At 41.5% G+C, this 16,392-nt stretch overlaps 1 protein-coding gene across 1 annotated transcript in view; it reads left to right on the forward strand.

Annotated features, from left to right (window-relative positions):
* Positions 1–16,392, forward strand: part of KCNH8 (potassium voltage-gated channel subfamily H member 8) — a 162,710-nt gene that overhangs the window by 56,057 nt on the left and 90,261 nt on the right. Inside the window, exon 3 of the mRNA XM_053410068.1 lies at positions 10,895–11,026. Coding sequence (XP_053266043.1) covers positions 10,895–11,026 — 132 coding nt within the window. The remainder of the gene's footprint in view (positions 1–10,894; positions 11,027–16,392) is intronic.

Genomic DNA, 16,392 nt, shown 5'->3' on the forward strand with positions numbered 1-16,392 from the left:
CTCTTGTAATGAAACTTGGGGAGGTACAGTATAACAGTAATGGATGTAAGTTTTCATATGCAGTGGTGTTATTATTTTAATACATTACATGAGCTATTTTAGAAGCAAAAAAGCCTTGGGACATAATAGGAAAAAAGTGAAATATTGTGAAACTGTTCTGTAATTTTAAACCTAGAACCAGGAGGAAGTTTGACTTCTCTAACTGACAGCCCTGACACACTTTCAGTACAGGCTTGCCTAGAGACCAAGCAGTGATTTCAGGCACATATCCGAATTCATAATACAGAGCGTTTTAAACACTGAATAATCAGCACAGAACTGAGCTAGGTAAAATGCTATTAGGAAATATAGTAAGTATTTACTATAATGGCTACATTTTCTTGATATATTTTGTTTCTATTAGATATTGAACAGATATTCTAAAAGTGCTCTTTTATCTGGCAAGACAAAAACTCAAAAGCTCAGTTTGAAAACTCAGTTATTTCTCTGCCAGTTGCCTTATACCATCAGTAAGTTGCAAGTTTATTTATTTTTTGTTCACATTCTGACCAGGTGCTCATCTGCAGCTTGTATTGCTTTCATCCCTGCTCACATCCACACCACTCATTTAAAGCACTCTTATACCACTTTAATAGTCATGGCTACTGCCAAACAATCCTGGGAACTGATTGAAGGCATCCCTTGTGAAGGCTGAGTGAAGGCATCCCTTCACAGTGCTGCAATTCCCAGCACCCTTAACAAACGACACTTCCTAGGGTTTGGGGGGGAGAAGGCATGGCTGTTAATGCTGTACAAGTGCCTGGTGTGGATGTGATCTATATCTTTATTCTAAATCAAAAGGAGCTCAAAATAAGGTACCTGCCAACTTCTGAAAACTCAGGTAATACACAAGTAGGTCAGAATCAAGAGAACGACACAACCAGTTCCACTAGCTCAGGAGGGTTTGGGTCTATGCTGGAGTCAGGCAGGCGGTTCCACCTCACCATCTTCTGTAAACTCTTAGCTTTTAAAGTTCAGTGTGGATTTTCATTGTGTACAGGGATCATAGAGAGAGTGGTCAATGGAGTGTCATATGCTAAAAAGGGTGGATTTTGTTGCAGTCAGGAATGTTGGGTGTGGGTGTTTTGCAGACCATAGTGAGATGGCTCCCTTTGGTAGCTGATTTTGTGCATCATGAATGGGCAGGAAATTGTCTGTTCTTTAATTTCTTTCATTATTTAATTTATTGTCGTTGATGGTTATTGTTGTTTTCACCATCATTTTGCTGCCGGGTGATGAGGTGCTTATGGGATTTTGTGATTCAGGCGGCAAAAAGAATTTGATAGGCTTTAGGTCCTAAGCTTAGGATGGCTGTATCTTCTTCTTTACACGGGACAGTCCTCTGCAGGGCTGTTGGAGGATAGTGGTGGGGGAAATGTATTTGCATGTGAGTTTATAGATATTTCTTTAATACATGTACCAGATTTTTCTCTCATATTGGGTACACACACACACACACACACACACACACACACTACCATTTTTACAATGCTCTTTAAAACATGTTTGTACCACTCTGTTTATAATTCCAGGGTGATGTACATACAACACAGTGAGTTAAATATAAAATGCAACACTAAAACATTGTAGAAAACCCTTACTTTTTAAAACAATCAGGAGATTGCATGAACAAAAGTGTTTCAGCCTAGTTCCAAGAAACCAGCAGTGTGCTGGGTGAGCCTCTGTAGGGAAAACATTCAATAAATGGAGTGCACTGCTAAAAACGACTGTTTCTTTGTTGCATATCACACCGCTAATAAAGGGCTTAATAGGAAACCAGAGGCAAGGGGTAGGCTACATTTGTTCCCCACTGTAATTTTATCTTGGGACATGGTGTAAAAGTACTATACAATATGAATGATAGTAATAATTAGGTGGGAAATGCATAAATCCACAGAGGATTGCGATAGGTATGGCATTAGCCCAGGCGGTCACCAGGCTGCCAGTCCTATCTGTTGAGTTATAATGTTTGCCAATTCATTCATTCTCAATGAGGGTTTCTTGGCTGTAATATCACTGGACACTGTCAAAACATGGTTTTTTTCTTTTTATTTAAAAAGCATGCTGTGTTGATGAAAGAACAGTCAAAATGGCTTCAGCTAGGAAGTCAAGTCTTATCCAGTGCTTCCCCCCCCCTACTCATATTGAAATACTGCCCCTCAACGAGGCCAAACTTAGATTCACAAAATGTTTAGGGGTATGCGTTCCCTGTGTCCGCCCAGAAGAAAGCACTGGTCTTATCAATGTATTTGGGTCCTTATGTTCTTATGATTTACTTACTTGGGCTTTAAGTGAGCAAATTTTTGCAGTGTGTGCCAGCAAAGTCTTCTCAGCAATTTTAGCCCTCTTCAGGATTGATGCCATGTTAGAAGGACCTCTGGACTAGTCTAGCTTTTAATTCTTTTGCTCTTAAGATCTCTGGCAGAAAGATTTACAGATAATCTATGAAGCAAGCAGGATGATAACTTATTATATAATGGTATTTTCTTATGAACAGTTTTACATAGTTAGTTGCCCTGAGTCAATAACCCCTTCGTTCTCTTGTATCTTGGATTTTATTCCTCTCTTACATAATTGCTCCTGAACAATTTTACATTTCAGAGATAAAGAGGGAGACATAAAAACAAGCAGAGAGAGGATGCGAGAGAGAGAGAAAGTTATTTGTATCCTATAGAAAGGATAGAAATGAGTAGGAATGATGCTTGCCCCTCCTAACAGCCCCCCCAAATAAAATTGAATTCTTAATGTTTATATTAAAAGCCAGTGTAGTGTAGTAGTTAGTGTTCTGGACTAGATGGGGGGGAGTAATGTACACCACCTTGATATTCTTGGAGGGACAGGTGGGATAGATAGATAGATAGATGATAGATAGATAGATAGATAGATAGATAGATAGATGATAGATAGATAGATAGATAGATAGATAGATAGATAGATGATAGATAGATAGATGATAGATGATAGATGATAGATGATAGATGATTGATGATACATAGATAGATAGATAGATAGATAGATAGATAGATAGATAGAGATAGATAGATAGATGATAGATAGATAGATAGATAGATGATAGATAGATAGATAGATAGATAGATGATAGACGATAGATAGATGATAGATAGATAACTCAAGGAGCTTTCAAATATTCAGTATTTATACATAAAAATCCTAATTTAGTCATCCCCCCCGCAAACAAAAAAAGTTACCTTTGGGAAGGGTGCAGTTAGAATTGTAGAGTTGGAAAGGACCACGAGGTTCATCTAATCCAACCCTGAAGGAGCTTCTCCACTCTCATTGTTCAACCTGGACACTGAGGTCCAGTGCTGAGGGCCTTCCAGTGGTTCCTTCACTGCAAGAAGCGAAGTTACAGGGAACCAGGCAGAGGGCCTTCTCAATAGTGGCACCCACCCTGTAGAAAGCCCTACCATCAGATGTCAAAGAAATTAACAACTATCTGACGTTTAGAAGACACCTGAATTATTATTATTATTATTATTATTATTATTATTATTACCCCCTGCAATGCAGGCAGGCACCTTTTGCTCACCATGGGGCTCAAACTCACAACCCTGAGATTAAGAGCCTCATGCTGTACCAACTGAGCAGCTAACCCAGAGTTGTAGCAGGTGGTGGGTTGCTTCCTTCACACATATATCCATTGTATGTAGGCCATGATGTGTGCATCATGGCCACAAAAGGAGGCAGAATGAGGTGGAGGCATAATGGGGTAGAGAAGACTTCTGTGTGCTTCATTGCCACGCATGATGACCCAGAACGCAACTCCCAGGCAAATAGGGGGTTGCCTGTAGTCAGGTGTGTACTGGGACAGGGTACAACATAAGCCACACAGTACACTATGTATTTTTCATTATTAGTTGCTGTATATGTATCAGCCCTTCCAAAAGCAACAAAGATATTTCCATTTGTTGTCGTTTAGTCATGTCCGACTCTTCGTGACCCCATGGACCAGAGCACTCCTGTCTTCCACTGCCTCCCACAGTTTGGTCAAACTCATGCTGGTAGCTTCGAGAACACTGTCCAACCATCTCGTCCTCTGTCGTCCCCTTCTCTTTGTGCCCTCCATCTTTCCCAACATCAGGGTCTTTTCCAGGGAGTCTTCTCTTCTCATGAGGTGGCCAAAGTATTGGAGTCTCAGCTTCAGGATCTGTCCTTCCAGTGAGCACTCAGGGCTGATTTCCTTAAGAATGGATAGGTTTGATCTTCTTGCAGTCCATGGGACTCTCAAGAGTGTCCTCCAGCACCATAATTCAAAAGCATCAATTCTTCGGCGATCAGCCTTCTATATGGTCCAGCTCTCACTTCCATACATCACTAATTTCCATTTATTAAGCCCTATTAAAGCCCATGGAAGAGCTTATGGCAGTACAGCCAGCAGCCCAGCCATTTCAGATGATTGCCAAATGTGCGTAAATCAGAGGGAGAGAGTTAGCAAAGTGTAAGCATGTTTGGGTTGGAGTCATGGCAACATTGGGATCAAAAGTTACAGCCTTCCTCCCCTTGCTTACTTTAGCCTTCTGCATTGTGTGTGTGTGAGAGTGTGTGTGTGTGTGTGTGTGTGTGTGTGAGAGAGAGAGAGAGAGAGAGAGAGAGAGAGAGAGAGAGAGAGAGAGAGAGAGAGAATTGGGCTTCTGTGGTTACATGCAGTATTAAAAGCAGCAAATACAACCTGATAACTTACAAGTTGAGAGTTACTCACATTCCTTTTATTGAACAATTTCTGGCTGGATGATATGACTGTGCAGTTTCATCTGCTAAATCTGGAAGAATAATACTCTCTAAGCATGTAATTCCTCACCATGCTGTAAAATCCCATTATGAACTTAATGTGGCAAAGATGACTACCGCAGCCAGCTTTCAGCTTCTTCTGTGTAAAATGTCACTGTTGTTGCAATTCACCTTTAGGAGCTTCATCCCCAGATTGTTAGCAGGCAGAAATTCAATGTATTGAATGTCATGTTGAGGAAACCTAACCTGCCACATCCTGGTGTGATCTTATTTGTGCTATGGCACCAACCGAGATTAACCATCCTCTTCCTGATCCCTGTCTTGAAGGGAAAACTCTTCCTGATTTTTCCACGTGTTGCAGGCAGTGAAGAGGAGGTGGGATCTCTCACTTCCTACTCTATGTTCACTATGATCTGATGCAGAAGGAGAGGGTGGGAGATTTAGCTGAGGATGAAATCTGTTGCTGAATTCAAGGGTTATTTGCAGTCTCCAGGTATCTCTGCCTGGCTCTTGGGGATACCTCTCCTCAGACCAAGAATGGCATTCTTGAGTGTTTTTGCCTGGCTACAAATACATCCTCAAACTCTGTCAGAGGCTGGACTGAGTAGGAATGGTGGGGGCCGCCCCCCTTCTCCTGAACCATCCCTAGGGCAGGAGGACAGTACTGATTTAGAACAGTGGTTTGCAGAGGGGCATAGTCCAGAGGGGGAAAGCTGGGAAATACTGGGTGAGGAACAGCTAGAAGAGGAAACACCAGGAGAGAGACAGTTGGCAGATTCAGTGTCCTTGGACAGCATTCCTGACCCACCTTCGCCTAAGACTAGACAGGCATTGAGAATGCTAGAATGTAGGAATGATGTAGATTAATGGAGATGGAGGGGGTAAACCTGTACTGGGAGCAACACCATTTCTAGAGAGGTATGCATTCCTTTTCTCTCTCGCTGTGATTATTAAAGGAACTAACTGGTAAGAACACTCTTTTCATTTGATCTGCTTATTTACTGCCTCTGGGGGAGGGATCCGATTCCCTGAAGCCTGACGTCATGCTTCCTATTTGCCTGGCTGGAGGATAGAGAGGGATGTGCAAGGAAATTTGTTGCTGTACCCACTTTGCTGCTGCCTTTGCCCACGGCTGCCATGTGGCCTCCATAAGTTTGGCTTTAAGGGCTTGTGCTCACCTGGTTTGAAAAGGATTCCATGCTGGTTGAATTTTGATACAAAAGAAATATTGTGACTTTGTATAATATTAAATCCACCAGCTCTTGTCTCGTTTTACCCTAACTAAGTTCACAGCCCTGAGGATGTTCAAGCGGGTTGGTTTTTTTATAACATTAGGATCTTACTGCAAAGAGGGGGGTGAGATCTCTTTCTTCTCAGAAAGTAGCTAAGGGCAATAAACAGAATGCATAAATATAAATCTGTGAAGGAGATCTTAGTCAGACAGTGATTATTGACAGAGGCAGTGCCTTTTGTGTGTACTATCTGAGGCAAAGGAAGTTATTTATTGTGAAAAGCTTTCTAAAAAACAATAACTCCCCCCCTTTTGAAATGCCATAGTCACTGGATTTCTCACACACCAGTAGTGTACAAATAATTGCATTTATTTAACATAGTTATTTTCCTATGTGTTAGAATCTTAAAAAATGAAACCAGTAAAGATGTGAAAGCAATGACAATGTGAAGATCTCTGACTTCCGCCATTCAACAAGTACTAAAAGTTATTGATGTTCTTCAGCTAGTACCTCAGAGGTTTAATCTGATTCCAGCTTGTCAGTGAATCTGGTATCTTCTCTCTCTTACATCATTGATGCTGGCTTATATTAAGGATATATGTTCTGTATTATTTTATTGCTGCAAGTTCATCATGCTATGAACAATATTAAATAATAATTAAAAAATCAGTGCCTTGAATCGTGATCTGGCACTCGGCTTGAGGACACATGCTTTCCCAATTGATATTGCAGCACAGATAAAACAAGAATATAGGAAATGTTGCCAAATTAAGGTTGGTTTCAAAAAAGATAATACAACAAGATCCTAATGCCCTTTCATCCATCAAAACATCTGTGAGCATTTCATTAAATTTAAAACTTTTCATGAACCTTACTTTTTATAAATACCATACTTTTCCATGTATAAGACTGGTTTTTTTTTACTCTAAAATAATGTTCAGAATCTGGGCTCGTCTTATACACGGATAGTATCTCCCCCCATTTTCTTAAATTGGAGTCCTCAAAAATAGGGGGTGTCTTATACATGGGGGCGTCTTATAGATGGAAAAATACAGCATACATTTCTAAAGAGATCTTGGCATGGAGTAGTGCAGATGTGACATTAAAAGCATTGTGTTGGTTTCCATGCAGCACCTGCCCCACCCTGACCTCTCACTGCCTCATACCTTCCCCTCTCAGTTGGCGCCAGCAACCCACCATATTCCCAAGGTGCGAGCAAGGCAGCCTCCCCAGCTGCTATGGTTAGAGAGGAGCTCTAAATAAAATTAAAGAAATGGCAGGATGTGACATTCTGCTTCATTTGAAGATAACTCTTTTGGCATATTTAAAAGGAGAGACACTGACACTGATGATTTAGAATTAATTGCTGCTGCAAGAACGGAGTATTCCAGAACGCTAGAAATCCACACAGACAATCCAGACAGGAAAAATAATAATTTGGAGACATTGAATTTCTCAGTTTAACATGCATCTTATTTAGCTACAGTCCTAGTTTAATTTAATGTTGGTGGTTTATTTGCTTTAGCTACAACTGACTGTTTTATTTAAACAGTGTTAACTATTACGTGTTTCATTTATGTAAAACAAGTCAGTGATTATAATAAATCCATTCGTTCATTGCTGGTTAAAATTTACTCATTTCTCAAGAAGTAACTCGAGGAGAAAAATTAGGAGATTGGTTGAAAGAGTCTCTTTTTATTGTTTTTTTTTTGGAATAATAATTTTGAAGATAAACTAGAACCATATGTTTTCTTCTCAGAGTTGTAAATAAATGCTGCTTCTGTTAATTATCATTATTATATGGTCAAACAGTTTGCGTTGCCAAGGTATTGAATCCTAATTTGTCTGCTGTTTGTTCCATATTTTATTATGTTCTAAATGAAAACTGATAGGGAAATGTGAAGAACTGAAGTCTGAAAAAATGAGAAACAGAGAGAAACATAAACTGATGGATCTGCCCATACCTAGTCTATGAGACCTTCTTGTGTATGGGCAATGGAGTAGCCTGTTGCTAGGAGCAATCCTCTAGCCTAAAGTCTAGCACTCTGTCGTCTCTTAGTCTGCTCCCACCTGTAATAATAATAAATAAATAAATAAATAATAATAATAATAATAATAATAATAATAATAATAATAATAATTAATAATTCTTTTACTCCCCATCTGACTGGGTTGCCCCAGCCACTCTGGTTGGCTTCCAACACAAACACAGCATCAAACATTAAAAGCTTTCCGAAACAGAGCTGCCTTCAGGTGCCTACAAGAAATCACCGTATTTTTCGCTCCATAAGACGCACCAGACCATAAGGCGCACCTAGTTTTGGGAGGATGAAAACAAGAAAAAATTATTCTGAATCCCAGAAGCCAGAACAGCAAGAGGGATCTGGCTTCTGGGATACCGTGTGGCTGTTCTGGCTTCTGGGATAACCGTGCCAAGCCTTTTCAGGGCAGCGCGATGAAGGCTCCCCCTGCCCAAAGAAGCTGCGCGCGGCTAAGGCAGAAGCCAGGGCAGGTGCGTCGCCCCTTCAGCGAAGCTGGAGAAGGAACAGAAGGAGACCCTTCTGTTCCTCCTCCGGCTTCGCAGGACAGGCGCGTTGCTGAACAGAAGGGGCTCCGTTCCTCCTCCTGCTTCGCTGAAGGGGCGCTGCGCAGCTCTACCTCTCTGCGCAGCGCTATTCGCTCCATAAGACGCACTCACATTTCCCCTTACTTTTTAGGAGGAAAAAAGTGCATCTTATGGAGCGAAAAATACGGTATATAGTTGTTTAACTTTGACATCTGCCAAGAGGCAGTGCTGGATTAAACGCTGTGGATGCCCCTAAGAAGTCAAAATTGGGGTGCAGAGGGGGGCTTGCAAATTATCTCTTAATAAGTTTTTTATTTCACCAACCAAAAATTTAAATAAACCAAAACAATATTATTTGATCCGTTGTCATGGGGCCCCTAAAAGGCGTAGGGCTCATAGGCCAGTACCTAATCTGGCACTGCCAGGAGGGCATTCCACAGGGCGGGTGCAACTACTAAAAAGGCCTTGTGCCTGGTTCCCTGTAACTTCACTTCTCACAGTGCCCAGATTGAACAATGGGCATGGAAACGTGCCTTCCATGCCACCCGCACTGGAAAACGGGCACTGGGGTATGTGAAACCCCAGGTGTAAAGGTAGAGGGACCTCAGACCATTAGGTCCAGTCACGGATGACTCTCGGGTTGCGGCGCTCATCTCGCTTTACTGGCTGAGGGAGCCGGCGTACAGCTTCCAGGTCATGTGGCCAGCAGGACTAAGCTGCTCCTGGCAAACCAGAGCAGCGCACGGAAACGCCGTTTACCTTCCCGCCAGAGCGGCGCCTATTTATCTACTTGCACTTTGACGTGCTTTCAAACTGCTAGGTGGGCAGGAGCTGGGACCGAGCAACGGGAGCTCACCCCGTCGCGGGGATTTGAACCGCTGACCTTCTGATTGGCAAGCCTGGATCAGTGCTTGTTGCTAAATTGTGTGTCTCTGGATCCTGGGAGCTCTAGCTCAGTGTCAGAGTCCCAGTTCAGCACCTCCAAAGGTTGCACCACTGGTGTTCCTGAACCAGCTGGTTGCTCCTTCTTTGGGTCAGAATCCTCATAGTCCAGTGCTATTTTTTCTAGAAAAAGAGGTGCCGGAACTCACTATGAACACCTGAGAGGTGCCAGAACTGAGTTCCCGCTGAAAAGAAAAGCCCTACCATAGACTATCAGGAACATAATACCACAGGAACACACAAATTGCTCACCTGAGGTTAAGCAGGGGGGATTTTACCCTGAAAAATCCCAAGGAGCGCTGACTGCATTTTATTATGATGTATTATTGTTGCCTTGGTAGACACTTTCCAAAATGTATGTCCAGTAGTTGTGTATTCAGACCCGATTTCCTTGGTACGTGAATTCCATTTACCTCAACACACGAGGCATATTGCTGGAAATAACTGGGGACTGTTGTCATTTTCTCCTGCTGCATAAAATATTTGTGCGAATTGCAACTTGCTACTATTAATCATGTTAAGTAGTAGCATGTAGTATGACTATAAAAATCACAGCCAGCGCATTAAATACATCATACTCATTCAGGAAAAAATTAGTGACTTTAAACACATGTAATTGTATGCATTTTGAACTAGTGTGTTTAAACAATCCTGCCATGCTGCCATAGTGCAATTAACACACTGCACAGAAGACATTTATCACAGTAATTTCCGTAGGCAGAGGGGTATCAGATATTCTCCTGTGTAGAAATCAAGCATTTAATGAGTTTCAACTTGCTTGTATTTAACAGCTGAGATTTGAGGAGCTATGCTTTAGTTTCTATTTTAAGGCAGAGTGTGATTAGTTTTAATGTCTCTGAAACAGTGGAGTCATACATTAGACGCCAGGAATGTAACCAATGCCAGGGGGAGGGCAAGGAGGGAGAGATGGCATAATCTAAAGTAATGACATTTGATAGTGAATAAAGGAGGTTAAGAAGCCAAAGTTAACATACTGGTGGGGGGGAGGGCATTTCTTTAAAATAAGAAACACAGGCCAAGTTAAAAGGGAAATAACACGTAAGAAAAATAAAAAGCTTCATTAGACTATTAATGATCCCAGTAGATGCATATTGCGTTTAAATTAATGCTTTGGTTTCAGAGGAAGCAGAATTACTGAGCTTCAGCTGATGATGCAAAGAGATTTACAGGAGCTGAACATCTGTGATTTCCTGACTATTGACCCTTTAAATAAGTTATGGGTGTTTTGGTTTGGTATTTTTTAAAATTGCACTACTTGTAATTTTCATTCTTTAAATATATCTTTCTACCAAAGAAGAAAAAAGATTGCTGTTTGAATTAAATATATTCTTTTTTCCCCCTACAGGGTCTTCATTTTGGTGCCTATTGGACATTGTCCCTATTAAGAATGAGAAAGGCGATGTAGTTCTGTTTCTATCCTCTTTCAAAGATATAACGGATACAAAAGTGAAGGTTTCTCTGGAAGATAAAAAAGAAGGTTCGTATCATTTCCAGAATAAAAGGGGACATGTTTTCAGAGAAGTGTGACATGAAACAAGAGTGAAAAATGTACATTACTATAGAAGTGACTAGGCTCTAACTCAGTGGAAAAGGTATGTCGTGAATTTATGTCATTTGCAGTGTTATAACCATATTGAGCCTAGAAAATTAGAACTTTACTGCTTGTTTACTGTTGGAATTGCAGGAGACTCTGCTCCATGTGTCACAATTGCTTAGTTCACATGTGTCCAGCAGCAGTTCCGTACTGAAATCACACCATAATTAATATTTAGTACATTTATATCACACATTTCCCCCCCATCATGCAACTCAAGGAAGCTTACATGGCATTCCAAGGTGGTTTCCTATTCATCACTGAGCAGACCCAGACTTGCTTACCTTCAGAAATGTGGCCAGATCATGTGTCCTCAGACCATGTTCTGGACACCAGGAGGGCTGGCATTAGTTTTCATCTGTTTTTGAAAGTAAGTGGGACAGAGGCACCAACTATAGGGGTCGGAAGGGGCTTCAGCCCCCTCAGTATTTGTGGGTAGGGGGCTGAGCACCCCTCAATATGGAGGGGACTGCTATCCTCCCGCTGCCCGCTGCCGTTGGACAGCACTTGCACACTGGGCAGGGGTGGGACACATAGAGGGAGCATGACATGCAAATCATGTCACACAACGCAAGGCCCCCTCAATGTGAGGGGCAAGTCAACGCCTTGGAGAAGTGGGTAGCTACTCTAATTCTCCTGGGTGCAAATACTTGGTGCCTGTAAGCACTATGGTGCCCTTGACATCTTTCTGCAGCATCAATGAAGCCTCTGAACCACCTACACATCTCCCGGTCCCTTTAGTCATGAGCTGGTTATTGATTTTCCCTTGAAAAGCCCATAGAGCTGAAGGAAGATGTCAGAAGAGTAATTCTCTTTCCTACTTCCTCTTTCAGCTTTGTATGCTTTTTCAAGGCTCAGATTAATTCTACTGGATCTGACTTTTACCCAGATCTCTTGAAAAGGCATCTATCTCTTAGGAAGGTGATCTAAGGGAGAGGAGAGGTGATAAGAGGGGATGGTGCCCATAGCACTTGCTCAAAATGGTTGACATTCTCTGAGGTAAACAGTAACATCATGTGATTTTGCCATAAATGTTTCTTTAAAATGGGGAAAGGGCCTGAGAATTCACATATCATATGAAAGATGGAAATAACTGTAATGATTATTTATAAGGTTTAAGGAAAGCTTCCTATTGACTCAATGTCAAAAAGTATAGAACTTTTTACAGGCTAAAATATATTAATAATCTGGAGGTATAGCGATCCTTGAGGTAAATGTTAAAAAACACAGAGGAATTGTGAAACAGGTAAATTATTTTGGAGATCACTTATAAGAGTCTTTTGAAAGTTGTTTTTAGCTGACACTACTCATCTAAAGTTAAAGGGACGCGGGCGGCGCTGTGGGTAAAACCTCAGCGCCTAGGACTTGCCGATCGCATGGTCGGTGGTTCGAATCCCCGCGGCGGGGTGAGCTCCCGTCGTTCGGTCCCAGCTCCTGCCCACCTAGAAGTTCGAAAGCACAATTAAGTGCAAGTAGATAAATAGGTACCGCTTCTAGCAGGAAGGTAAACAGCATTCTGTGTGCTGCTCTGGTGCCGGTTCGCCAGAGCAGCTTCGTCACGCTGGCCACGTGACCTGGAAATGTCTGCGGACAGCGCTGGCTCCCGGCCTCTAGAGTGAGATGAGCGCACAACCCTAGAGTCTGTCAAGACTGGCCCGTATGGGCAGGGGTACCTTTACCTTTACCTTTTACTCATCTAGTGCACTTTGAAGCATTAGAGTCATTAAGGCCTATAATAGTGCATTAGACACTACAAAAAGTGAGATGCCCCAGAAACATTTAGCATACCAAATTGTTTATGTCTGTTTACTGCAAAATGTAAACAGTTCAGTAATTTACCAAAGCAAACATTTAGAAATGGAATGGCTGTTCTAGTGAAATAAAAAGGCATTTTATCCAAGAGCAAAAATTAGCAATGTTAGAAATGGGGATTTTTCTTACTGGATTAATCTTATGTGTCAAATTCATGGCCAGTGGTTTTCCAGGTGAAACTGATCACTATGAAGTCACATAGAGCATGAAGGCAGATGTCCAAATATCTGCTAAGCCTTCATACACACCAGTTGTGATAGCCCAGTGGAATTTTTGACTTTTCTTCTACAGTTTGGGCTCATGCTACACTATAAACTGCTTTTGAATCCTCAGTTACAAAGTCTGCTTCAGCACCAGGGAACATGCAACTGTTAAGATTCCTGCTCCGTGATTGCAGTCATAAGATTGTTGTCTATCACATGACGGTGTATGTTTTGACTCCACAGTGTGGGAAGTGACGGAGACAGGATGTTTGTGTTACTGAGTTCTGTGAAGTGGTACTATTGTCCTTTGTTCTTTTTCTCTTTGCTGTCTGATGCTAGAGAGGGAGCCATGTTGCAGTGCTCCATGTGTGTTTATATGTAAATAAAGTAGATTAGCCAAAATGCTGAGTTGCTGAGTTCTGTTACGCAAGCTGCGAAGACTGCAGATCCCTAAGTGTGCCGATGTCTTTTGGCTTTGGTTGCTGTGATGTTCGGGCAGAAGAAGGCTTTTGAAGCTCCCGAACGATCGACCAGGAGGGAGAGAACATGCCAGTCGGGCGCGTGGCTCTGCCAGGGTCCTACTCGAGAGTAGGACAATCTCCTGACAGCAACACCATGTTTCAGAAATGCAGCAAAAATATCCATTGGGCTCATGAAAATAGTTTAATGGTTCTTTGGACCCTTGCTTATAAAATACAAGGAATGCCCAGGAAAAATAGAATTGTGAACTACAGAATAGTTTAGAAAAGAAAATATTATCGTCGTTTTCCAAAGCCTTTATTTTTCAGATGAGTAATGCTAGCCAGGTAAATTCAGTTACACATTATCAAGATTTCTGTAAATATTTATGGTTCTACTATGTACCTTCCGGGTTTTTGTTATAATTATTATTGCTGCTGCTGAATTTCTATTAGGAGCAAAGAAAAAGCTAGACAAAATAGATTTCATAAAGCAGCAATACACTGGGGAGAATAATTCCATGGGGATAATAGTTAATAAAAACTTTTTTAGGGTTGCCACAGTAATCTGCCAGCTATGATTACTGATGTGGATATTATTATTCTGGTGGAGACTCTTCATTATGTCTAACTCTTATGCCTATTTATTTTCCCACACCATCATAGTTGTTGATGAAACATCATCCTCACTCTTCCAACCTTTTGCCTAATTTACTCCTGCCATATTCACTGTAAAGTACTGACCTTTACACTTGGCTACTAGACAACAAGACCTGGCTTGCAGATTCCTTGTCCTACAAGTCTAAAACCCTGGTAGCAGTGATGCTGCAAGAAAGAGGACAAAATTGAACTGAACCCAGACTTTCACAAAGCCTGGTGTGAATTACAGGGCTATGCTTGCCTTGATCCCATGAGCTGCCAGTACCTTGCCCTAACCCAAGGCCCACAAATTTGAAAAAGGGGAAAGCAGTAGCACTGGGCACTTCTAAATTCCAGTGCAATCTGTCCTTACCCAATGCGGCTGAGGACTACAAGTTCCAGAAATCCCAGCAGGAAACTGACAGAATACCGGGGATTCTGGAACTTGTATTACCAGTATGCAATATAGGAAAAGGCATTCTGTTGGGAGGGTCTGATTACTTGTCTTCAGTTAAGTTTCAGGACAGGTTAAGGAAGAGGTAGTGGTGGATGCTTTGACCTTTAATGAATGTCCTAAATAACTTGGGACCATGATACTGAAGGACCAACCACGTCTGCTATTGAGTCCCTGGAGCACAGATTCACACAAAGCGGCTAAACGTCCTTGCAGGTTATTAACAGGATTTTATTTGAAATGCATATATGCAGAACAAAGGTACAGGGCGATAAGTTCACAACCTGCACACCCAGTCAGGGCGCGCCCCCTTTATATAGACTTGCAGAATACAATATCACCTGATTTCTTGTGAACCACCTGATTTCTTATAAACCACCTGATTTCTGGGAAATCGAAACTTATAGTAAGTTCCTATTACCATGTAAGGTCTTGGTCTCCCCTCCCTCCTTCCTGCAATCTCCCTCCTTCTGGGGTCACAATAAATCTATTCAACCTTGTTCTATATCTCTACCCGCCCAAGCTGGACATTCCAACGAGAGGCCCATTTGCACTGTAACATTTAAGCAACAAAAAAACCCTGTCCTTCTGGTTGGTGTAGAAACCTCCCCCCTTTGGGATAATAATAGAACAATATTGTAATATGCCCCTTCATTACTTGAAAAAAATGCCTTCTACAGAACTGTTGTCCTGTTCAAGCATGACTAGATGTTGAGCTGCTCTAGAGTCTTTTTCTTTCTGTCCTGCCAACATTTGGTGCATGTGCTTGGCTGGAACTTATGAAAAGGCCTTCAAGTAATTTGTGATCATTTTATCGGAATACTCAGACATGGCTGTGGTCCAACATCTTCAGCTTCATTGGGTGCCCATGAATTCTAGTATTATAAGAGAGGGAGGAAAACTTTTATTCATCCATTTCCTCCATGCAATGCATAATTTTATAAACTGCTTACTCACCTTACCCTTGGACACCTTGCAGTCACGCAAACAGCAATTGAGACTCAGATTTCAAAGACAAACTGGGTTTAATCAACAGTTGCCAATTATGATATGAGTGTTGCGAAAGCAGCAATGGGAGAAGGAATTCTAGAAAGGTGGAATTGTACAGCTAGTACATCCTCAGCAGGCCCCCCTACATTCACCACAAAGAGTAGTCTATACACAGTTGACAAAACAGCTCATATATTCAGTACACTATTGGCATGGCAATTATTTTGAAACAGCAAATTTCCACAAGTGATATTTAAATTTGTAACTTTTAACAAGAAGCAGTAAATTACTTTTCAATTATCCACAAGTTACACTGCAAATTAGGTTCTATACAATGAGTTTTCTATAACACTCAGTGTCATGCATTTAAAAGTCAATCAACCTTCTCTCTCTCTCTCTCTCTCTCTCTCTCTCCCTGTCCTTTTAAATCCTCTAATCAAATACTGCTTTGAGACACTATTTGTCGCCAGATTTAGCATAACCTGACTAAAAAGGATGGTTCTTCCACAGCATGCAGGAAATGTGCTGTGCTATTTTAGAAAAGCTGTTTTGCTTTCAAAGAATCAAATGAAAGTTTAGCAGTCACCGCCTGGCAAGGGTTATTTCAGTCCCTTGCATTATGTTGAGTAACGTATAGGAATGATTCTAATACTGGTTACGTCTTTGTCAACTGTGTTCACATTCAAAGTAATC

The sequence above is a fragment of the Podarcis raffonei genome, chromosome 12 (assembly GCF_027172205.1).
Source record: "Podarcis raffonei isolate rPodRaf1 chromosome 12, rPodRaf1.pri, whole genome shotgun sequence".
NCBI classification, from domain to species: domain Eukaryota; kingdom Metazoa; phylum Chordata; class Lepidosauria; order Squamata; family Lacertidae; genus Podarcis; species Podarcis raffonei.